At 51.3% G+C, this 24,205-nt stretch overlaps 2 protein-coding genes across 5 annotated transcripts in view; one reads left to right on the top strand and one right to left on the bottom strand.

The window, feature by feature from the left end:
* The first annotated feature begins 70 nt into the window (after positions 1-70).
* On the top strand, positions 71-7,697 carry ZNF276 (zinc finger protein 276). Its single transcript, XM_065848023.2, has 11 exons — positions 71-290; positions 1,460-1,769; positions 1,871-1,923; positions 2,348-2,839; positions 3,723-3,801; positions 4,889-4,969; positions 5,310-5,420; positions 5,493-5,568; positions 6,007-6,124; positions 6,354-6,453; positions 6,922-7,697. The coding sequence occupies exons 1-11, from the start codon at positions 92-94 to the stop codon at positions 7,202-7,204; spliced, it is 1,902 nt and encodes a 633-aa protein (XP_065704095.1). The 5' UTR covers positions 71-91; the 3' UTR covers positions 7,205-7,697.
* The window catches only part of FANCA (FA complementation group A), a 34,309-nt gene continuing 17,721 nt past the window's right edge, over positions 7,618-24,205 (bottom strand). For all 4 annotated transcript variants that reach the window (XM_071814531.1, XM_071814532.1, XM_065848018.2 and 1 more), the window contains exons 22-43: positions 22,706-22,810; positions 22,066-22,208; positions 21,628-21,698; positions 20,442-20,541; positions 19,449-19,648; positions 19,239-19,335; positions 18,819-18,995; positions 17,684-17,757; positions 17,154-17,282; positions 16,620-16,686; positions 16,204-16,370; positions 15,495-15,600; positions 14,375-14,434; positions 13,889-13,993; positions 13,094-13,206; positions 12,195-12,336; positions 11,021-11,083; positions 9,726-9,831; positions 9,268-9,343; positions 8,768-8,924; positions 8,293-8,385; positions 7,618-7,893 (exon numbers count right to left, since the gene is read on the bottom strand). In XM_071814531.1, coding sequence (XP_071670632.1) covers positions 7,786-7,893; positions 8,293-8,385; positions 8,768-8,924; positions 9,268-9,343; positions 9,726-9,831; positions 11,021-11,083; positions 12,195-12,336; positions 13,094-13,206; positions 13,889-13,993; positions 14,375-14,434; positions 15,495-15,600; positions 16,204-16,370; positions 16,620-16,686; positions 17,154-17,282; positions 17,684-17,757; positions 18,819-18,995; positions 19,239-19,335; positions 19,449-19,648; positions 20,442-20,541; positions 21,628-21,698; positions 22,066-22,208; positions 22,706-22,810 — 2,459 coding nt within the window. In that variant the 3' untranslated portion in view covers positions 7,618-7,785. The remainder of the gene's footprint in view (positions 7,894-8,292; positions 8,386-8,767; positions 8,925-9,267; positions 9,344-9,725; positions 9,832-11,020; positions 11,084-12,194; positions 12,337-13,093; positions 13,207-13,888; positions 13,994-14,374; positions 14,435-15,494; positions 15,601-16,203; positions 16,371-16,619; positions 16,687-17,153; positions 17,283-17,683; positions 17,758-18,818; positions 18,996-19,238; positions 19,336-19,448; positions 19,649-20,441; positions 20,542-21,627; positions 21,699-22,065; positions 22,209-22,705; positions 22,811-24,205) is intronic.

The following is a 24,205-nucleotide window of genomic DNA, read 5'->3' as shown; positions in this document are numbered from 1 at the left end:
GGACCAGCGGCAGGGTCCTCCGGCCGGCAGGGGGCGCTGCGCCGGGCGGGGCGGGGCGGGCCGGGCCGGGCCCGCGGCGGCGGCGGCGGCGATGAAGCGCGATCGGCGCGGCCGGTTCCTGGCGGCCGCGGGCGGCCCCGGCGCGGCGGGTCCCGAGCCTCGACGGCGGCCCGGCACGGCAGCTCGCGGCACCGAGGCGGCGGAGGAGCCCCCCGAACCCCCCGTGGCGTGGGCCCCGGCGGCCGCCGCCTGGACACGGCCCGGCGCCCTCAGCGGGGCCCCGGAGGCAGGTGAGGCCTGGGCGGGAGGGAGCGCGGCACCGGCACCGGGCGGTTCCCGGCGGGCAGGAGGCGCCGCTGCCGCCTCTCCCCGGGAGCCGCCCCCGTTCCCGGGGCTCCGTGCCCTCGGCAGCCGCTCGAGCGGCGGGTCTGCCTGTGCTGGGCCGGGTTTGCCCGTTTGCACGGCGGAGCTGGGGCTCCCGCTGTCGGTAAATACCCCGGTGAGGAGCGGGTGAGGCGGCAGAACGGGCGCGGACCCTCCCCGGTGCTGTTGTCCGGCCCGGTTTGGAGGCGGCCGAACCTCCCGGTGCTTGCGGGAGATGAGCGCGATCGCCGAACGGTCCCGAGCGGGTGTCTGGGGACAAACCACCAGTGGTGACAACGGCTGAGCCCCCCGGGCCGGGCACACACTGCCCTCCGGCCCGTCTCCGCCGCTGTCCCCTCCCTGGGGTTCTGCGGGTGTCCCTACCACGGGCTCCGCGGGCTGTTTGCGGGGTCCCCGCCACGGCCGGGGCTGCAGGCGGGACCCGCTCCCTCGCTGTCCCCGTCCCGGGCGGGTGGAGGGTTCAAGGCCCGTCTGTGTCCCCCAGGACCCGGACGAGGCGCAGCGGGGATTGGAGCCGAAGCCGCGCTCCGCCGGGCGGGGACACTGCGGGACGGGGCGGGGCGGTGAACCGGGAGGGGGAGAGACGCGTTGTGCCCTGCCCCGCTACTCCGGATCAGCAGATCCCGGCTCCCTGCCCTGCTCCGGACCACGGTCAAGGGGTCTCTAGCGGGCTGCGAGTGGTGGGGGTTCTCAGGCTCGCAGGGGCTGAGGGATGTGACCGCTGCCTATAGATACTTTAAAGATAAAGGCTGGGGAGGGTGAAGAACTGCTTAAGCTGGGGATGGTGTTTGCAAAAGCACAAATCTGCAAGCGAGCCTCGGGAATGCTGCAGCCAGGAAGAGGTTCCCCCGCTGGGGCAGTTGGGGCTGAAAGGCTGATTTTGGGGTGAACGGGGTGTGGTGCAGCACCCCGGTCTGCGGGGGGAGGTTACGGGAAAGGGCTTGCTCCTCTTGCCCAGCTTTGCTGTGCTCATGCCGAAGCCACAGGCGGCCGGGCAAGGGGAACAGCTCACAGCGTGCTGGTGCCTTCGGATGCAGCCACCTGCTGTGCTCTCAGTTCAGTCCTTCCCTGGCAGGAATCGGCAGAGCCCTGAGCACCGGGTACTGTCGCCTCTGCCACGGGAAGTTCTCATCCAGGAGCCTGCGCAATGCGTTCGGGAAGGTGCCAGTGATGGGGGAGAACTCGGAGAAGCAGCGCCGCGTGGACCAGGTCTTCTTCAGCGACTTCCAGCGGCTGGTTGGCGTGGCGGTGCGGCAGGACCCCGCACTCCCCCAGTTCGTCTGCAAGAAGTGCCACGCGCAGTTCTACAAATGTCGCAGCGTACTCAGGACGTTTATCCAGAGGGTGAACGCATCTCCCACGGGCCACATGAAGTCGAAAGGAAAGTACGTGGCAGTTCTTTCCTGGGAGCAGTAACTTGCTGTGTGTTGGTGCGTGGTCCCTCCGTAACCCCCGAGACCCCACTGTGCTGTTCTGGTTTTTGCAGAAGTAGCACGGGCCAGGCTCAGCCAGGTGCGGAAGGAGGTGCCTCCTGTCTGGGTGAGTCTCTGCTCCCGGAGCTCTTTTCCTTTTCTTTTTGTGATACCATTGACAAGAAGGGCTGGGGCTTACGTGTGCTGGGGAATGACCTGTGGCAGGGCTGTTCCTGCGCCCCTTGGCACTGCCATGCCCACTCTGGCTGGTTCCCAGGGGCAATCAGAAATACATTTTCAGCTGTAAAATGCACTTCCAGCTGTAAAATCAATGATCTTGGCAGCCAGTGGGACCATCCATGTCCCAGTGCCTGCAGCTGCAGCACCTTCGGGGTGTCTCCCACCTGCCTTCGGATGCACAAGCCTAGTGCAGCCGTGGTCCCCAGCCCTGTCCCCTCCCCAGGGGGGTGGTGGGTCCCTCCCTGTGGGTGGCCATGCCCTTTGCTGGCCCGGGGGACTGACTGTGCCCGTGCTGCCTGTCCCCCCGCCAGTGGACCTGATCACGTCCAGCCCGCAGTGCCTGCACAGCCTGGTGTCATGGGCGCACACGCACGCTGGGAGCTGCTCTGCGGTGCCCAGCCTGCGCAGCGTCCTCTCCTCCGAGTACTGCGGCATCATCCGCGCTGTCTGGGGCTGCGGCGACGGCCATGACTATGTCATGGATACGGATTCGGACTGTAGCACGGTGCTCGTCGACAACGCCTGGTCCATCAAACGGGAGTGGAACAAGAGCGCGGCGCAGCGCTTGACTGACAATGGGGCAGACAATGCCGAGGCTGTTTCTACTCCCAAAGCCCAGCACGCTCCAGTAAGGACAACCCCTTGCCAGCAGCCTGCAAACAAAGGGACCACATCGGAACCACTGAACGTGGAGAACGAGCTACCACAGAACAGGGATTCATCTCACTCGCAACTGGACAGTGCAGCCTCTGTACAGGAGCAAGCCCTGCCGCAGCCCATGTCGCCGCTGAGCGGTGCCACAGGTAAGGGATTCAGCATCCAGTTCCCTCTGGGGAGGGACAAAGAGCCGGCGCAGGGAGCAGTGGTGGGACTGGGCCCCTCCTCGGGTACTTCTGCTGCCCAGGGAGGACACTGACTCTGGGGGGAGCGCAGGTTGCCCAGAGAGTCACCTCTGATGGGGGACGCTGAGGAGGAAGGGAACATGGATTCAGCCAACCACGTCGCACAAAATGAGCCGCTCTCCTCACCCCAGGTGCTGTTTCCCCCGATTGAGAGGGTGAGACCCTGCTGCCCTGCTCTGCCGGGGGCGTGTGCCTGTCAAGCAGTGTGGAACAGTTGCTGGTTCTCCAGAACCATGTTTATCAGAGGTTTCTTTCTGCTCAGTCCAAACCCTGTCCATATTCCAGCAAGGAGGGGTTGGGTGATGTCCAACAGCGGGAGCTGGGTGGGCTGGCCCGTGAGCCGAGTTAACATGGGTTTACTGCTGAAATCCCCAAATGCCACTTCCAGAAGAGGGGAATTAACAGCGATTTTGAGTTGCAGAAGCTGGGCCGTTTTTGGCTCTGACAGCTACAAGAGGTGGAAAGATAAACAGCAGCTGGACCCACCTGGGGATGAGTCTTTGGGTTATGGAGTGGGTGTCATGGGAGAAACCACAAGATGCTGGTGGGACCTCCAGAGTCAAGACTATCCCTGTCCCTGGGGGGCAAGTGGTCTCCGAGCACTCGAGATGCAGAGTTTGGTTTAGATAATCGTTAACTTGTCAGGGAGCACGTGTATTCATGCAGTACAAGCCGCCACGAGTGAACCCGGAGCGGTCAGTTACTTCTCTGCAGCCGTATCTGCTGGCCGGTTTTTGCTGCTTTTCCTCGTAACGCGCCATGTTCTCTCTCCTTCACTCCCCAGGACAGTTGAGTGGGAAGCAGGTTCTGGCTGCAACGTCGGATGAGCGGGTAAAAGACGAGTTCAGTGACCTTTCTGAGGGGTGAGAGAAGAGTGGGTTTCAAATAGCCTAAATGTCTTCTTTGCCAGTATGACTGACCCGCCTCAGAGAGCTCTTTCTCTACCGGTGACCTGGTCCCCGAGGCCCCCAGCGGTGTGGGGCAGTGGCTCTGCTGTGGCTGTGCCAGAGCTCACGCCATCAAAGTGCTGACCCCCCCTCCTCAATGCCTCCGCTGCGGGGGGTTTGCACAGCGATGTGCGTGTGTTTGCACACGTGTGTCTCTGGTGGCTGATTCCAGCAAACCTGCTCCCATTTCAGTCCCTTCCGTCCTCTGGGGAAGGGGCCATGCAGGGGGTGTCAGGGTTTGCTCGGTCACGGGGTTGGGGCTGCAGGAGAGCAACGGGCAGCACTCAAAGAAATCGCCCCATTGGCTCCCGGGGAGAGCAATCAATGGGGAGCGGGATGGACTCTGCAGTGCAGCAGTCTTTATGACCAAAGATTTGGCTAAATCTTTCCATTGTAGGAGTTTAATGTGAGGCTCATCAATAACCGATAATTGAATCCAATCATTCTCAGTCTATGAAGTGGCTGAGCACAGACCTGTTTTGGTGCGTCAGCTAAATCTGGCAGCTGTCACGGTAAAAGTACCCCAACAGTTTATTGCCTGTTTCCTGTTTTCAGAATCAATCATTTCTTGTATGGCTTAGGGCTTAAAAGGAGGAGAAAGGAAAACTCAAACCTCTGTGGCTGCTGCGTATGAGAAAACACAGAATGACCTGCAGCTTAATTAACCTGCACCAGACAATTATATTGCATTCTTGCTCTACAAATTGTTTGTCCCAGTACAGGAAGCGGTGACAACATCCCTCAACCATAAATAGATCTTTTCAGTAACAGCTGGTTTTTGTTCTCCTGACAGTGGCTCAATTATCCTCGCAGAGATCTGGTGGTAAAAGGGCTGAATTTTGCTCTTTGCTGCGTTCACCACGCTGTTTGCTTGGGGAGGTTATGGGGGAGAACACGTGGAGCCTCGGCTGCTGCACACGGGGGACGGATGCACTGGGAATACAGAACACGTATCACGGCTGCTGCTGGTGCGGTGTTGGTAACGGCGTCTTCTCTCTCTCAGGGACTTCTTGAGCGATGATGAAAATGAGAAGCGGAACATGGCATCTTCAGATGACTCCTTTGAGCCGTACCCTGAAAAGAAGTAAGTTGCTTCCTGCAGGGTTAGCAGAGCTCTGCCCACCCTGCTGAGCTGGGCTCAACTGGCCCAGCGTCATCGCGTTCCCAGTGGCCTCGGTGCCCTCCCTGTCCCTGCCAGGGGGCCCCCACGCTGCCACAGCACCCGTGTCCCTGTTGGGTTGGAGTGTGGCCACGTCCCTCATCCCCGGCACTAAGTTGGGCAGCTCAGCTCACCCTGGCCCCTGCATTGCCAGGTCCTGTGTCAGGCTGAGCCGTCAGACCGGGCTTAACACTTGGGGATGATCAGGTGGGAGAACTAAAACCAAGATCAATATTAAACCACCCTCCTTCTTCCTTTCTTGCAGGGTTTCTAGCAAGAAAAGTGACAGCAAAGAAGCCAAGAAGGCGGAAGAGCCCAAAATAAGGAAGAAGCCGGGGCCTAAGCCAGGCTGGAAAAAAAAAATCAAATGTGAAAGGTACCGCAGAGCAGGGGTGGGGGGCAGCACCCCCGCGTGTGCACACGGCTGACGACGGGTTCTGCTTTGCAGGGAGGAGCTGCCCACCATCTACAAGTGTCCTTACCAGGGCTGCACTGCGGTCTACAGAGGGGCGGACGGCATGAAGGTGCGTTCGGGGTTCGCTCCCATCTCCGACCCCCAGCTCTGAGCATTACGGAGCAGGGTCCATGTGAAGAGAGAGGGTCTCTGATAGATTTAATTCACAGGCTCGCTCTGTGGGAGGCAACGAGCTGCTAAGTAAAGTCCTGCTGCGAGTCCGAGGTCTTTTCTGTGCTCCCAAATGCACCGGGCGCTGCTCTGGCTCTGTGCACTGCTCTGGCCACCAGCTGCTGGCTTGGCAGCAGCTCCAGGAGTGAGCCATACTGTGTCCTGGTAAAGCCCCCGCTGCTGTGGACAGATTTGGGTGCGAATCTCTGTCTTTGAACAGTGAAGCAGTGCTGACGTGTGAGCCTGCCAAGATGGGGGTCTCATTTATTGGGGTGTTCAGGTTTGTCACTGGGGAAAATGCAACTTAGGGGTTGGAAACTCTGTCCTTTCTTTGCAGAAACACATCAAAGAGCATCACGAAGAGGTTCGGGAGAGGCCCTGTCCTCACCCTGGCTGCAACAAGGTGTTCATGATTGACCGGTACCTGCAGCGTCATGTGAAACTCATCCATACAGGTGCGTCCCAGCCGGCGACAGGCATTACGGACACCCAGCGAGTGGCTGCACGAGGCTTGTGCAAGACTCTGTGCGGGTGTAGAACCATCTGCCTCACCTGTAACCCTGTAATGAGCCACCATGGGGGAATGTGAGGCAGAGGGAGGGATTCCGACTCCAGCAGCTGTGCGTGAGCGTTTCATGTATGAACTCAGCGGAATCACTGACTCTCTCCCTTTTTCCCTTGCAGAGGTACGCAATTATATCTGTGATGAATGTGGACAGACCTTCAAGCAACGCAAACACCTCTCGGTCCATCAGATGCGGCACTCAGGAGCAAAGCCCCTCCAGTAAGTGCAAACCAACCCTCCGTTCGTAGCTAGGGAAAGGGAGAGGAGGAGCAGGGACGTTCTGCCGAGCTCTCCTGGTCGCTGCCCTTAGCACAGGGGTAATTCTGTGATGTGAACTCTGGTGGAGCAGGAGGGTCCTGGCTCAATCGCATTAAATGTCCCCCCACAACACCTGCCCCAGCTCCAGAGATTATAACAGAATGGTTTGTGTTGAAGGGTCCTTCCCAGCTCCCCCAGTACCACCCCTGCTATGAGCAGGGACATCTTCACCAGCTCAGGTTGCTCAGAGCCCCGTCCAGCCTGGCCTGGGATGTCTCCAGGGACGGTTCATCCACCACCTCTCTGGCCAACCTGGGCCAGGCTCTCACCACCCTCAGGGGCAACAATTTTTTCCTCCTTGTGGGCTCATTCTGCATGACAAGGAGCAAAGGCCACAGCTGCGGCTCCAGGATCGGCATTTCCTTGCAGGTGCGAGATCTGCGGTTTCCAGTGCCGGCAGCGCGCGTCGCTCAAGTACCACATGACCAAACACAAAGCAGAGACGGAGCTGGAGTTCGCCTGCGACCAGTGTGGGAAGCGCTTTGAGAAGGCACATAACCTGAACGTCCACATGTCCATGGTGCATCCTCTGACCCAGACTCAGGACAAGGCCAAGTCCCTGGAGCCAGAGCCCCTTCTCCTCAGCACGTCAGGGACTTCAGAGAGCCAGGCAATAAAGCCAGAAGTGACTGTGCAGCAGGAGCCCACCTGAGGGGAGCAGGGGTGCTTTCCCTGTCCAGTCCCATAGAAACTTTATGGCAGAGTGGAGATTTTTAATCTATGTTTTAGTCTCCCAAAGAACTCGGTGGAATTAGCTTCAGCTTGCTCAGAAAAAGCTTGTTATCATGCTGTGGTTCTCCATGCTCACGTCTGATTCAGCAATGTTGTACTAAGAGTCTCTTGCCCCTGGGGAGGGGATGGTGGCAGCACACCTTGGTGTCCCCTTCTCCCCACACACACAGTTGCAAAACCAGAACTGGCCAAAAACTGTTTTGCCTGCGCAAGCTGCTGCCTGTACAGAAGTGCCCTGGGGTGGCTGGCGGGGTACAGGAGCAGCAGGGTGACTAAAAGCAGCTGTTTTGTTTTGAAAAAAAAAAAAAAAAATTATGATTCCCAAAGCAAATCTAAACTGAAATTTGTAACCTACTTTTTATTGTAACAAAAGCTTCATGGTTATGCTTGTAATAAATTATTTACAAAGTTAATTTGAAAGAAACAGCGCTGGTAGAAAGGTGGCACCTTCTCTGTCCCTTCCTGCAGAGCTGGGGCGTCCTGCTCAGCCCTGCATGTCCTTCAGAAGAGCAGCAGCTCTTCCTCCAGCTCCATAGCTGCCTCGGGCCTCGAGAAGCGCAGGAGAGTGGCTCCCAGCTCGGGATCGAGTTCTTCACACGCAGACAGGAGCTGGGGAGAGAGCGAGCAGCTGGTGTTTGACCCACTCATGCTGCCTCAGAGCGAGTTACGGCAGCACTCAAGCATTTTGCACAGGGAGAGGAGGGCGAAGCTGTTGCCAGCTTGCACAGAAATAAGATGGGCTCCTGGCTGGTGGGAAACATCAGCACCTGCTATTTGGCCGTGCTTGATATTTCCCCCAAGACCAGGCATTAAACAGAGGGAACGGGACAGTGTGAGGGCTGTGTTCAACGTTGCTGAGAAAGCCAGAGCCTGCAGCCCTGCTCCCACATATGTCATGGAAATGCTGTGTGTCGGGGGCTCAGCAGGCAGCACCCACACAGGATCCGTGCCCAGGAAAAGCAGGAGCAGCAATCACACACTGAGAGAGGAGGAAAAAATTCAACGTACCGATCGGGTGTTCCCAAAGCTTCGGGCAGGGCATCGCGGGATGGCGCCAAGCAGGAACCGCCGGGCTGTGGCGATCAGCTCCACCGGATCCCCCTGAAGAACACAGAGAAGAGACATGGGCAATCGAGGCCAAGCACAATGTCACTGTGGACTCTCAGTCCCTGCCACCAAAGGTGACACGGGAACCACCACACTGCACCCAAGGGCTGTTCACAAGTCACACGATCACTTGAGCTGTGACCGCAGTCACCCCGAGGTCCCGCACAGGACAGACAGCGGCCAGACAGCCCAGATTTCGGGCAGCAGCAGGACAGCAGCAGCGGCAGCTTCTGTCAGCCCCAAGGTGCAAACAGCCACTGCATCTGCTTCTACAGGAAGGTGGGAACAAGAGGGATGCTGCAAGGGGAAGGGATGACGAACAGGATTCAGAGTTACAAGAGAGGAAAAAAATAAAAGGAGATGGAGCTTTACTCACACACTCTGTGAGGTCCGGGATCTCCCCCACTTGATCAGACTGCAGCAAGTCCTTCCCTTCCACAAAGAGCCGGAGCAGCTGGACATACAGATCGAGTGCCACGAGGAGGAAGGTCGGCTCTCGGGTGAGCAGCTCAGGGCGGAAGGCAGGGGTGAGGCTGGAGGTGACGCACCATGTCTGATCAGCGGCTCCGCACGGGAAGACAGGAGCCCAGTGCAGCAGCTGCTTGTGCCGCTGTCCGTGTTACAAATCCCATTGTGTGTGGGGTCACCCCAGTGCCAGGAGTGGAAGGGCAGCCAGGGACACCCCTGTTTGAGCATGAAGCTGAAAGGAAACTTCCAGCAAAAGAACTGAGGCTCCTTAAACAACGTTCCTGCTGTGATCCCTCCTGCACAGCCAAGGGAAGGGCTCGGCTCACAGCCCAGCAGAACAGTTACCCCACAAACCACCCACCACGTCCTCCCTTGTGACACCTCTCTCCCCAGAAGGACCACCTGTACCTGTAGAAGGCGAGAGGCAAGAGCTGGATGTGACGGTCCGAGGCTGCGCTGTGCAAGACACGATATTTTCCAGGGTCTGCGACAGAGAAAAGCATTAAGATCCCCGGTGGTTCCTCAGGCCACCCTGCAGACCGGTACAGCAGCTGCAGTTTCCTTCCAGCCCACAATTAACACCAGTGCTGGGGTATGGGGACCTCACCAGAAGCCAGATGTCCCCCCAGGGGATTTCTCTACTAGAGGGGACAAAACTGAGTGTCAGTTGTCCCCAGTCATCAGCTCGGTCACCACACTGCAGAGTGGCAGCCGGGTGCTCTCAGCTTTTACCCAAAGCAGCGTTTTTCACGCTCTTACAAAGGCCCATCGGTTCCTTTGCACAGGTACATGTGTTAAAGCACTGGGTCATGCCAGCCCAGCGCCTAATCAAGTGTCTGCACCCCTCGGGGATGGGACACACTCACCATTCTCTGCCGAAGGGAAGAGCAGCGGCCAGGATGTCCCCCTCTCCTCCAGGCACTGCAAGATCTCCAGTGACCATTCCCGAGACTGCTGAAAATCCACTCCCTCCTGGGTGTCAGAAAGGACACATCATGTTTGTCTTAGGCTTTAGTTACATCAGCCCCACGAGACTGTGCACATGAAGTGCTCTGTTAAAGGACCGTTCTGAATGCAGCCCAAGTCTTCCCCTCGCCCAGCAGCCTGGATTCCCCGGGCAGTCAGGCACTGGAGTCAGGTGGTGCCTTCATCCCCCAGCCAGACCAGGGCTCAGCTGAGAATCAGAATAATTTTGATTGGAAAAGATGTTTAAGATCATCGAGTCCAACCATAACCCACCCCTGGCACTGCCCCATGTCCCTGAGAACCTCATCTCCATCTGTTCAATCCCTCCAGGGATGGTGACTCCACCATTGCCCTGGGCAGCCTGTTCCAATGCCCCACAGCCCTTTGGGGAAGAAATTGTTCCCAAGATCCAACCTCAACCTCCCCTGGTGCAACTCTTGAGGCCCTTGAACCCAACTATCAACAGCATCTCTTGGGGCTGTTTTTTTTTTTTCACATTACTCATTTTACTTGGAAGAAGCTCCCAGATCTGTTTGCTCAAGATGTTTATCTCTTCCTCCAGACTCCCCCAAAGACAGACAATGAGGCCAAATGATGATTTTTAACTTAAATCTGTTCCCCAACCCAATCTGTTAGGTGACTACACAAGCAGCTGCACTTCCAAGCCGAGAAAACAGCAAAAATCATTCCAAGGCAGGAGGGTGCTTGGGGCCAACAGCTGTTGGAAGAACCTTGTCATCTTTGCTCCTTCATTTAATAATGTTAAATCATTTGGAAACCAGTGTTCCTCCTTGCTGGGCTGCCCTTCTCCTGTGAAATACCACGTACGTTTCCAGCCTGAGGAAAAACCTCATTAACAAATGTGAAATGCAACACAAAAGCTGAGATATGAGGTTCCTGCGCTACCTGGGAGGTGTAAAGCCTGAACAAGAAACTGAAAATAGTAAGTCATTCAGGAAGAGAAATAAAAGCTGCCGTAGTGAAAGGGGAGATATGTCCATTAGAGCAAAATCCAGGTTTAATCTGATAGGAACAGACAGGCTTTCAGCAGGCTCTGTCTGGGGTTGCTGATCCCTTCCTTCTGGCAGAACAAGCCACCAGCCTTCACAGTGCCACTATGAAGCATTTTCAGGCAGCAAACCAAGCGGATCAGACATATTTAGTGTCACAAGAATTCTCTCAGGGCTGAACTCACCTTTGGTGCTATTTTTGCCGAGATGAGATCCATGAGTGAGAAGAACAGCAGAGAAATAAGCAGCTACAAGGCAAAGAGATCACTGTTAGTTGTATCCATGGTGGCTCAGAACTTGTGCATTCCCAGGACGGACCTGGATGAACCACAAGTGCTGCTGTTCCTCCCAGGGGAAGGCAGCGTGTTTGAAGCAGACAGACTGCAGCCTGGCATCATTCATCGCTTCTAAGGGGAAATTCCACCCTCAATTCTCTGTCCACAGCCTGCCCTGACATACGTTTGTTACTGCTTTTCTGATCCCTCTCTCATCCCTCCTGTCTCAAGGAGGATTTCTGAGGTGAAAGGTGCTGTTTTACTGCATGTACCACATGCTCGTATCAACTCAGTGACATCAGTTTCTGACTCACAGCTTTTGGCTCCAGACCAGTGTAAATAGCGAGAGGAGCTGCTACCGTAACTGCTGCCTAGAGTGATAAAACTGAGGCATGAATAGTCAGGCACAGGTTCCACTTAAACACCATGTACCTGCGAGTGTCTCAGCACAGGGGGCACCGAGCTCTGGTCCCAGCTGTCCCCTGGAAGATCCACTGACAGAGCTGGGGGCAGCAGCTCAGCTCCCTCCTCAGCAGAGCACTCAGAGAGTTCCTGTGCACGAGGGCACCAAGCATGGTCAAGTGGGCATGAATTTCCCAGAACAGATTTGGGAAAACCCTCAGGAGGTCTGGTCCTGGGATTCTCAGCACATCTTCCCCCTGAAAATGCCTCCACTTCTGTCTCACAAATTTTTTTTGTCTCCTTTACCTCCCAGCTAAGCTCCCTGAGCTAAAATCCACAGGGATTGATCAGAGGGAGAGGTGATCCTGGCACGCCTGGACTGGGCTCTTAACCTCCACAGCGCTCTCTGCAGCTTCAGTTTTTAAAGCAGCTGTTTAATTGTCCTCCCTGACTTCACAGAGGAGCCAGTATCTGAGTTAAAAGTTCAAGTTTGGAACAACTTTGCCTCTAGGATAAGTATTTAGCTCCATGTAATTTACAGTTTATCGATTAGCCACCTACAAGATTTCACAAACAGGTTTACCAAGGATATGGCTGTGTCTCAGGACAATAATTTCTCAGTTAAAGACGTTCTAGTCTTCAAGCATAGGGAAGAGCAGACATGTGAAATGTGTCGCCTTGCCTGCTCTGCGTCAGTCCCCAGCCTCCTCAGCACGTCTCTCTCTCGTCCACACAGCAACTGCTGCTGAACCGTGCAGTGGAGGAAGGCGGCCGATGTCCAGGGAGGGCTGGACGGTTGGAAAACTGCTCCTGAGGAAAGGAAGCTAGGAAACAAAAATCAGCATATCAATAAAATAAAATAAAATAAATCACAGCTGTGAATGAGGAGGAAATCAGGGGCTTGGGCAACAGGTATAAGTCTGTGATTGGGACAAAAAAAAATTATCTCCTTTTTTCTTTCCTGCAGTTGGATGCTACATGGGAGACAGGATAAAAAATGAAAGTCTAGAAGACAGCAGCATTCCCAAATGTCTTTTGTCAGCCATCGGACAGGTAGTTAAGTGTATACACTATGACACCTGATGTCATTATTACATTTCTATAGCCTGCAAGGAGATTCTTACGCTAAGTTCCCAGGTTTTGGAGAACAGGCGCAGGCTGAACAGCAGCGTGCAGTAGAGGAGCAGTCAGCAGCTCCAGGAAACCAGAGATTCAGCCAGCCCAGGGAGCAAAGGGTGCGGCAGCTCCAGAGAATGACTCAACACTGTGCTAGAGGGATTTCCAGTGTCTGTCCCATAACGACTCTGCCTTCAGTGTCCTCTGAAAAGATTCTCTTTCCTTCTGGTGGAACACTCTGACCCATATCATATGCAAGGCCAGACTAAATAATTATAATGACCCATTTTGAGTTTAAACTCTACAAAGGGATCTGTGCAGAGCTGTCCTACACGCCTCGGTCCCCATCAGCATTCCATTCAGCCTGCAGAACCCCCGCCTGCCCTGCAGAACGGCTGTGCTGGGCACTGAACCCACAGAAAGTGAATTGTCCTGCCCGCGGCCCCGCGCATTCCTCACACACACCAGGCAGCCGTGGACTGCCCTGCCCTCAGCTGCTCCAGTCCTTCTGCAAGCGGAGCCTGGTAGAGCCTCCTCCACTGTGAGCAAAGCACCGGCTCCAGCCTGGGCCACCAAAGCTGGGAAGAGAAGCAGAAACCAGCAGCATTAATGGTGGTGAACTTCGGAGTTGTGTGCATGCTACCTCAGACAGGTACTTGGCAAGCAGGTTTTTTTTCCCCCCCTCCATAATGAAAAAGTCCAAATTGTACATGGACACATAAGAAACGTGAGGAGTTTCACATCCTGGAAATGCAGAGAGGGTCATTTGTGACCGTGTTCATACCACGGCACCCTGAAACTCCTCTAGCAGGACCAGTCATCACAAAAGAACTGTTTGGCAAAAGGTGATGTACGCACTTACCACATGCAACAAAAACGCGTATCCCCGTGTAAAACAGTGCATGAGCAGTTACACACACGAGAGAGAAAAACATCTGTGCTTTATGGACTTCCTAGTTGTTTGGCACATAACAACCAGTCCCTCCAAAGTGAATCCAAAACCTAGTCAAGTCTCCCTGCTTCTCACTCTCGAACAGCCCCTGTCCCACTTCTGCAGCAATACTCCAAAACCAAGGCAGGTTCCATCCCAGCGCCGGTATTAGCAGCACCAGGGGTACTAAAACTCTGCAGTTATCCAAAGGTGTTAAGAATTACAACCCCCACACTTCACAGCTTACATTAAGTGAAGTTGAAAATGAATGCTCTGAACTGATGCTGAATTTTCATGTAGCACTCTTAAAATGGAATATGAACAGTTACCACTGCGGAGAAGAGCAAAACAGGACACTTGGTTTGACACGCTGCGAGAACATTGTTGACCCCTTCTGCTGGTTCCTCACAGCCCACACTGGCGTTCAGCAGGCCCTGCAAGAGGATAAATTAGAGGATAAATTACCAGATGACTACACACACATGCGCTTTGAAGTATTAATACCTCCCCAAGCCGCCTGTAAACTAATCAGAGGTAACTGTAGGGGTCAGCATGGCCCAGCAAAAGAACTGTGTGCTTCTGCTTCCTCACCTGTATATACTGTATTACAATTAACCTCTGCCATTACCTTCCTCCTGCTCCTTCACTTTCCTGGATTGCTGCTCTTTTTGGAATTTTCACCAACAACAACTCTCAAAACAAGGGTACAAATAGCATATCTCATTGCTAAGAACAGCATCTAGTCAGGTATCCTGGTAAAGAAACGTCTACTCTGGCCAGGACAGACAACAGAGCAGTGACAAAAGCAGCTTTACCCTGAAGAAGTGGGCGGTGATGTCGTAGGAGAGCGCATAACCCCTGGAACAGACATTCTTCTGCGAGAAGAGAAGGAGGAAAACACAAAATCATTCCTTCCCTTTTGAATTATGATTTTCTTAAAACATTTTGGGTGTCTGGCACAGCAGGACTCGCACAGCACAAAAGCTGCCTGTGAGATCCTGAATTATCAGCTCAGAACACAGAAACTTCGTTTCCATGTGAAGCACCAGGTAGAGCTTTGCAGTCTCAGCACTAGGAAGCAAACCCGAGGGCCCAGCGTATCACTGGTGGGTGGTAGCAGCATTTTGATTAACAGTCTTGGAATGAATGAAGGTTTCTGGCTGTGCCTAATGACAGTGCAGGAGCCTTGAAAAGGCCGTTGGAATACAAACCAGCGCTCTAGGGACATGCAAGTCGACTGATCTGCCCCCAGGAAGCTGAACGGATGCTTCTGAATGTTTCTCTTGTGTATGTAACACAGGAGGATGAGCAGGATCTCACTCCACACACAGTAAATTAAATTAACACCCTGGCATGACAGAGGAATTGGAGAAGAGCTCAGGCCCTTGCTCCTCAGCCTCCACAGGAACACTGTGAGTTCCCCTCTAACCTGCTATGAACAAAGAGCAGATGGCACAGAAGGACAATGCATCCACACGGGAGAACGTCCCCAAGGCTGCTGCACGTGTGCACGCACCAGAGACATACATTGTCGGAAACAACACTGCTGGAAAACCTCTCAAGAACTGGTCAAGCCACGGCCAGGCTGCTCTGTGATCACCCAATGGTGATTTTTCCCCCTGGACCGTGCCACCGATGTGCTGGCTGGCTCTGCCTGGATCTGCATACACCATTTCCCAAGGATTCTCTCTCAACAGCGTAAGATACCACCACAATTCCAAATGGATGAGCCCAAAAGTCATCCTGCAGCAGACAGTGCCGAGGGCACCTCCGCAGAGCTGGAAAGTCTCAACCATAATGAGCTGAACCTCCCTACGCTCTAAGACAAGTTTGTTTCAAGTTTGGCTGCATTTTAACTCCTGTCCTAACCCAAGTTAAAGTTCTTTCCTAGAGCATTTACCAACAAGAAACTGTCATTTGGCTAACGACACATACCAGCTCCGAGTTTACAAAATGAAAAAAGTCTTCGCAGTCCAGCATTGTTTTCTTTCCTTTTCGACAAGTCACGATCAGGGTGGACGCAGGGAGCCCCACCAGAATCCTTAGGCAAGGAAGAATAAAAACAAAATTGAGGTTACTGGAAAGAAGAGAATCAGACTCCACGGTCTCAGTGCTCATGCCTTTGGCATTCAGGGGAGTTTCAGAGTACGTCAAACGTGAGAGATCTCAAACACTGAGACAGAAACTGCACAAGGAATTTTTCCAAATGCCCAGAAAAGAACCTGCATTTCAATGAGATCACAGAATAGGTATACATGCCATTCTCATAGATAATGTCAATGGCTCAAAAATGGAAACACGCACCTAGATTACAGCAGCAAGTAGAGCAATTTAACCATGTTTATTGCAAGTGGTGGCATTAGGAGTGTTGCTGGCTGTAAGGAAAGTCAATGAAGATGTGTGGTCTTTCAAATCCAGGCTACTGGCTGGGGGACTCATAGCCCAGGATGGCAAACTGGAGTGCAGCTAATTCACATGAGTACCCAGGAATAAATGTCCCTGGCACAACTGTTACTAACATGTAGTGTCATTTTTCACTTGCTGTGGAATCAGAGAGGTCACTCCACAGCACAAGTACGCGTGGTAACTGCTTTGAGCAGCAGTTCTGCTCAAGGTGTTCCCGGCCATCCCGATCTGCGTTTACCTCCTGTGCAGCAGCAGCTCCTGCCGCCTCCATAACTGCTCGCCCAAAGCTGAGCCGTGTTTTCTGTCTTTCAGCCTTTCCTGGAGAATCTCAAACAAGAAGTGTCTCCGAAGATCCGAGCAGCCAGAAAGTGACTTTGGCGTACACCCCAGCTCCAGCACCATCTCCTACACAGGGAGGGGGTCAGGAGGGAAACAAGTTTCGTCAGGGCTACATGCAAGTTTGCATTCAAACCCTGATTGTTTCTCTCAAGTAAGACAAAGATTAATAAGAAAAATATCCCTCTCTGTCTCCATGCCACTGCTCACATCTGAGAACCAAATGTCAGCCTCACATACACTCAGGTATTAAGAAATACTTTATCTGGTCAAATTGAAGGATTGAATGTACAGATACGGATCAAAGTCTGGAATCACCTGCAGCCTGCAGAGAACATCAGGCCTGACCGACATCTTCGATGTGCCACAGCCACCCAGGTCCAACCTGAAATCAAGAGACAGGTAATTCACCCTGTCATCCCAGGAACACAATTCAAAGAGAGTCAAATGGCTTCAGGTGAACACAAAGCTCTGACATTAATGTTCCTTAAATAAGCTGTAGGTGGGACAGCAATTCTCCTCTAACCCTCCCTCCTTATTTTCCAGCTTAAGCCACTTTTTCAGGGGCACTGGTGCTTGTCTGGCCAAATAAACCTGAATACAAATTAAACTTAGACAGACAGACTAGGGACTATCTGTAACTTCAACCCCAGACCTCTGTCACCTAGAGCAAGATTCTTATGCAGAGACTGATGAGTCACACAGAGCTACTTCCTGGCTTTCCCTGCCAGAAATGGACCGCTTCCACTCCAGAAATCACAGCCCCATGTAAGGCATAAGCTCTTGGCTCCTGGCTTGCAAGGTCATTAGAACCATTGCTTCTGCAGAAATGCACATCCTGGTACAGAATACCTTTGTAAGGAATCCAGGACAGTGTTGATAATAACACCACAGGCCTTCTCCAGGTCTCCATCACAGCCACCAGAAACAGAAGGTGCTGGAAGATACTGTTGATAGATGGCCCAATGATGGAAATCCTGTCTGCGAGAGCGAAAAGGAGAAGATAGGAAGCCTATCATGGCCTTTTAATGGTGCCCATCCCTTCATGCATAATAAAAGGAAGTTCACACATCTAATGGAGTAGGATGACAGACACAAAAGAGCCACCCACCAGCCGCCTGTTACTTATGTGAAAAGTTATTTGGAAGGACTGCGCACACAGGGCAGAGGCTGTCTTGTGAAACTCCTTGTGTTAAAACACACACATCACTCTAGCATTGGTTGCACTCCAGGCAAACTAATAGTCGATAAGCATTTGTGTCCTGCAGCAGCTTGTTTATTTACTTCAGTTGTTAAGTTCCTGATCCTCAGTGCTTTTTCCTAGTTTGAGTGGGAAAGACTCTTGAACAATTCCCTTTTCCACAGAGCCTCTCTGCACCCACCTTTCCGAAGCAGACAGAATATCCCTTTCAGGGTACATTTCCAGCTCCAGCAGCAACCACTCTCTGAAAGACAACTGGGAAAAGCAGCAGTTTTGGGTAAGAGGGCAGACGAGCACAGCAAGTAGTTTGTGCAGAACAGCCACCTTCTTCCCACCATAAAAACCACCTTCACCCCCGCCCAGACACAATCCCATGCAGATGCCGAGATATGAAACAGGAGACATCAACCCAAGGACATTCCTGGACTGGTTCCCTTGCAAGAAACCTTAATTAAATCCCACTGTCATTCAAAAATTTACTAACAGTGAGCCGATAAAGCATCTCACACACACCCCCACCCCTTTGACATTTCCAAACATGCTCATCTTCTTAAAGTCCAGATACCAGAATGAACACATTATTAGAAATAAATGCTAAAATGAACAAAGCACCATAGTCAGACAGACTGGGATAAGCATCAAAGAAAGGTTATAATGCGAACATGTTTTAGCCTTGTACATCAAGCTAGCCAAGCACAAGGAGTCATTCTAGTAACACGACAAACTCCTCTGCACAAAGACAAACTGGTTTTATATGAACTAGGTTAAAAAAAGAAATCCTGACAAGTCAGATACATTGCAAGGCTGGTATAAAGAGAATAGCTGAGACGTTAACCTGCTTCACAGTGAGACGAAGCCAAACAACCCCAGATACACCGGTGGTTGAGGCAAATGCTGACATTTAGATGAAGCTCCAAAAAGAGCCAGCAAGCATTTTGAGTTACATGACTTGCTATCGCTTCACAGACAGTACACAGGAGGAAGCCAAGGTTACAGACAGGCCTTTTCTCTACAGTTCTGGAGCATTTTCTTACTGGTATGGTATATCTTGTCAAGCTTTCTGCTTTTGCAATGAATAGGACACAAGCTTGACAAGATAAACCTCTAGTTTTCTATTTCTACCTTATCACCATAAAAAAATCTACAAATAACATTGAGCACATAACCTAGCGCACACATCTTCCAACTGTCAGACCAACATTCCACACATTAAATTTTTTACAAGAAGCTTTTTATCACCAATAAGGAAACTGCAGAGAGCAGATCTGAAAAATAAGAATTACGGCATGAACTTGAGTCATAGATAAGATTTATACCTTGAATGCTTCTTCCTTCAAGAGCTCCTGAAAGCGTGCTTGCTTCCATAAACATAGGCTGGCTCTCCTGTAGTTCAGCGAGGGCTGTGACAGGGAACTCCAGACGGGGTCCATTTTAGGCTCCTCGCACAGGATTCCCCGAGCTTCCAAGCTCAGCCGTGGCACGAGGTACTGCAGCTAAAACAAAGGCACAAAACCAACTTCTGCACATTTCCACCCCAAGAAAAAGCCCAGTGCAACCTCTGATTGTGTGAAACTGCCAAACAAGCAAATACACAACATGGTAAGATGGGAGGGTGCAAAGATGCATTTTTATATCACTTTCTTTGTACAAGTGGTAGTTGCACAGGGGTCTGCAGTGGGAGATTGAACAGAGACTGATCTTTCTTGTAAGTAATAGCAAAACTTTTTTATTTTTACCTTTTTAACAAGGTCAGGAGGAAACAAGGCACACAAATCTTCATGAGAACAGGATGAAAACTTGCACATGAGATAAGATGCTGCTGCAGTGCAAAACCTGATAGAGAAAAAGAAAGAATTCCATTATCTGGTTGGCTCAATCATATATTTTCCCACTGATGAAAGTCCAGAGTCAAAACCAAAGAGGACATGGTGGGTGCATGATCTGACCTCAGGCAGAAGGCAAACGACTCTTCCGTCCTGCACACTAGCAAGGAGTTCCAGTACTCGGAAACAGAAAGAAGCTTTCCAGGAATGGGCTGGGAAGTCCCAAAACTGGCTTCCACTTCAGGAATTAAAGCTCTGGATTCACTTAAGTGGATCACAAAAGCTGCTAGTCCTAAAATGTGAGCATCATCCAGGGAAGGACCCTGCAAGCCAACAGAAGTAAAGAACCGAAGAGAGACATTTCATTTGTAATAAAACAACCTTTCTCAGAAAAACCTCAGGGTTAATCAAGTAGCAGAACGTTGCACCTTTCCATTGACTAATTAGTGCAGTGATATCAATTTAGCAGATGAGAGACATCGGTTACATCAAACATGTTCTCCATTCTTTAAAATTGTGCAGCTGCCTTCGGCCAACCTGCAGCAAAACATGGTTGTTTCTGTAACGCAGTGACACGAAGCAACTACTTGTATATTCAGCCCATCAGAATCTGAGACTCTCGAGGCTTTTTAGCTTCCATGACTGCTAACCTATCAGCCTTTTAATTCACGCTTGCAATATCATGGGGTAAAGGAAATAAAACCAACAGTTCTCTAAAGGAAAACCATGCACTGCTGCACTCCAAATTTGGGAGTCTTACTTTTATTTTTAAAAGAGGTGTACAACTGAAATATCCAATGTGGAAGCTTGGAAATTAAGCATTTGACTATCTTCTCTTTGCTATGTTCATAAACTTGCTTTTCTGTTATAATGTATCTCCGAATGCATTAACCTACTACCCTAGCAGTTCTCTAGGATAGAAACACGTACAGCTCACGTTCTTGAGTGCAAGCTCACACCACTTGTCTGAAATTAGATTTTTTTTTGGAAGCCTGAGAGCTAGGGAAGCCCCTCGGCAGCGCAATCCAGACAAGTATGTGCCCCATGGCTCAGGAAGTGGAGCTAGGACAGTCTTTAGCACACTATAACCATACAATTCGTGGTTGGAAAACTAACCTGGTGATAAATAAGCTGGCAGAGTCTGCCCAGAAGGGCAGGTAAGAGATTCCTGTGTCCACACATCATCTTCACCAACAAGGAGAGACATGGTCCCTGCCTGCAGAGGGGAAAAACCACATGCTTGCTTCACTGCTGCTTTGTATCCCCAGTACAGGAAGGGGTATTTAAAAATACTTAAACACAGTGAACATGAGCCTGTCTGTAAATATAGGGCAATTATCATTCCATTTACAGGCTCAGAGGAAATGCCATTTTTGGAGGATCTGAGCAGAGGACCCCTACAAAGACATGAACTCCACCAGTGTCTTGCCTCAAATACTTGATAATATTCATATATTGTCAAAGAGGTGACAACAGGGAGAGGAGGAAGCTGACTGGGGCACCAACTGCTTTTTTCAGACAGAGAGCACAAGGTAAACAGAGTCAGAGCAATAAATGGGATTAAAAAAATGCAAGAGCAAAAAGGAATTTATATAACCAGGTCCTGTTGCAAAATAGAGGAAGGGAAGGACAGAGGGACTTTCCCACCCAGGTGACAGAAGAAAACATCCTCAGAGGAGATCAGATGGGGAGTTGGGTTTATGAACAATGTCCAGCACAGGTTTTCAATACAGATTCATCAGCTCCAGGGCAAAACAGTGTAAAGTGGAAGGAAAGACGCACTGGTTGCCAAAGCGCGCTGTACCCCAGAGAGGCAGCCACCTCCCTCAGCCGCTGCAATCATGGGCAGCGCGTCAGTACATTGTTTTTTTCCAACAAAGCAATTTTACACTGAAATGTTGACCATGAGGTTCACAACCTCTGTTACATCATGAAGGAGATTGCTATAAGAGCCAGCGATTCCCAGATAAAAAGAATTTGCTTCATTCCCCACCACTGAGCTGAAAACGGCAACCTGAGCACATGGTATTTCTGGAAAGGTTTTATAGGTTGTCACAAAGCAGAAAGCAGAGCCAAATGCCACCTTTTTCTGAAGGGGTCAGTAATGACAGAGCAGAAATGTTTTTTTACACATTTACATCAAAGTGCATTGGTTCTTAGATTACAGAAACTCAGACTAGAGCAGTCTGTGAGTGCTAGCCTGGCACAGTGGGTACGAACAAGTCCCTCCTCACCTCTAGACAAGTGCTGGAGTTTTAGCATATTAACAAGATATTTCCCTACAGTGTTACTTGCATCTTACCTGTTTGGGGGATTAAAATAGGAAGCAGCTATTAGGGTTTGGCAGAATGATGTCAGCAGAAGATCAACAACCTGGAATAAGAGACACACTGCTAATTCCTACTTGTGGGGCTGGATGCCTGGATCTAGTTTTGTACTGCACTAAGAAGAGATGGAAAGTTAAGACTGTAACAGCCCAGGAATGATCCCACCACAGAAGTATCTAGACAAGGCTGGTGTAGAAAGCCTCGCTCATCACCAGATCGTTCCATAGAAGGTATCTCAAGATCTCGCCATCAGACACCCAACAACTTCCAGGAGGTTAAAACATCTGAATAGTCTGTGCAGGGCACAAGGTAGACAAAAGGAGAATGTTTTTCCTGTTCTCCACAGACAAAGCAACCTTTCACATGTCCTATCCGGATGCATTTTCCCCTGCCCAGCCCCAGCTGGTACTCACATCCTGATGGCCGCGTTCCAACCTGGGGGAGGAAACGTCAACTTGGATGGGAGAATTCAAAGTAGCAGCTTCATTTTCATCACCGCTGTGACCCAAGACACTCGCGAGTCTGTCAGAAATCACTGCAACCTGTGCTGACACATCTGCGAGAAGGTAACGGGAGAACCGGGGCAGAATGCGTGACAGATTCACAACTCCACACAGCAGGAAGAACAAGTGAAATATATACGCTAATTGATCAGAGCCCGAAGTATGTTATAAAAAGCTTTAATGAGCAAAACATTTTATCTGGAACACAGTGATTGTCGTCTTCATTTTAGAAGACAGCTTTATTTTTTTCTCTAGCACTATTCCCAACTCACACAAAGAACAGGTTTTCACACCAGAAAGGAAACAGCCTTCAACGGGGGGCAAAGATGTGTGTGGTCGATTGTCACAAAGACACAGACCTGAACTTCCAAACTCAAGCATGGGAAATGTGTCAGACATTAAAATGTTTATACGCTCATAGCTGGAAGTATTACACAAATCTGAAAGTACTACATCTTCAGGTACCAGTGGCTTTGCATTAGCCACATTCTATTAACGTAGCTTTTGTAACAGTCAATTAGGGGCAGCTACAACCTGCCTTCCTGCATACCTTCATATTTAGCCTGGTCCACAGTCAGCATCCTTAGTTCAGCCAGCTCAGCCTCCAGCTGCTCAACAGGCTCTTTGCAGGGGCTGGTCTCTGCTTTCGATTCATCTAGACAAGTAAGAGAGAAATGCGACACGTTCTCCTCACCTTTGTGCACTACATCAGTTCATAAAATGCTCTCGGCTATCACTGCTGACACCTTCTGTAAAAGCAGTGTTTACTCTTCTATGAACTATAACATCCCCAAATTGTCAATCTGCCACATACGTAGCTTTGTTTTTACATTCAAAATGTGCTATTTGATTAATCATGTATGAGTTTGTGCCTAGCTGCAGAAAGGAATTCAGTTTTTAAAGAGGAGACAAAGGAGTTCTCCTTTCAGAGCTGCCTTCCTCTTGCTTTAGCTCTCTGCCCCTCACAGAAACATCTGCTGTCCCCAGGAGACTGGAACCGGTCTCAAAATACAGAGACAGACATTACAGCGTCAATACTACATCATCAGCTCCTCCTCACGCCCAACGCCACACAACATCTCCAGATGTTACGTGTTACTCTATTCTGGTTTTGTTTAAAAAAAGAAATAAAAGGAAATTTCTTTTACCACTAGAAAGAGAGTGCCAGCAGCAACAAGCTGCCAGCGCACAGCCCCAAACACCAACCACCACCCGTACGCTCGGTTAGACAGGAACAGCCTCTCGTACATGAGCCAGAAATAACTCCACCATGAACAAGAGAAGTAAATAAGGTTCAAATTAATATTTGGTATAAACATGTTGTAAAACAACAAGGTGTTAGGAAACTGCTGAGTCATCAAGAGTGAGCACTAAGGAATAGGGCAGGCTTAGAGCTGGCTCATTCTCAGTCCTGTCCTAAATCTAGTCTCTGTGCAAGAGCCGCAGGGATGGATTAGGTTGCAGGGGATGGATTAAGGATGCGGGGGACAGGATCAGAATGTGGGGGACGGGATCAGAATGCAGACCAGACCAGTCAGGATGCAGGGGACATGGCTCAGGCTGTACCAGCAGAGGTCCCTGGTAATTCAAGGACTCTCACAGAGCTCTGGCTGCCCATTGGGATCCTGCAGATCCCAGCAACCTCAGGGGATCCTTCATCACTGCCGGTTGCCAGGACAACCTTGGCAGGCAGCCTGCTGCACATCTGCGGTTCCCAGGACTGCTTTGTCACGCCTCTCGAGCTACAGCATCTCCAGAAAGCTTCAAACACCCAAAATGCCCCGAGCAGGAGCCAGTTCCAGATTCCTCCCCACAGAGAGTACACGATCTCCCCCAGATGCTGGGAACAATCTCTGCTCCCCAGCCTGACCTTCTCATTTCATGTAAAACTGTGGGGAGGATGCTGCCCATTTTAAGATGCATTTGAAACACCCACTTGCTGCAAAAGATAGGAGAGCTCATTAAATACCCATCACACCGATACACACTGCACCAGTAACATGGCTGCAGTGACAGGACCTGAAACTGAGGGGTCCCTTCCACCCCAAGG

Source organism: Patagioenas fasciata, chromosome 13 (assembly GCF_037038585.1).
Source record: "Patagioenas fasciata isolate bPatFas1 chromosome 13, bPatFas1.hap1, whole genome shotgun sequence".
Classification (NCBI taxonomy): domain Eukaryota; kingdom Metazoa; phylum Chordata; class Aves; order Columbiformes; family Columbidae; genus Patagioenas; species Patagioenas fasciata.
This window is presented reverse-complemented; position numbering and strand designations above follow the sequence as displayed.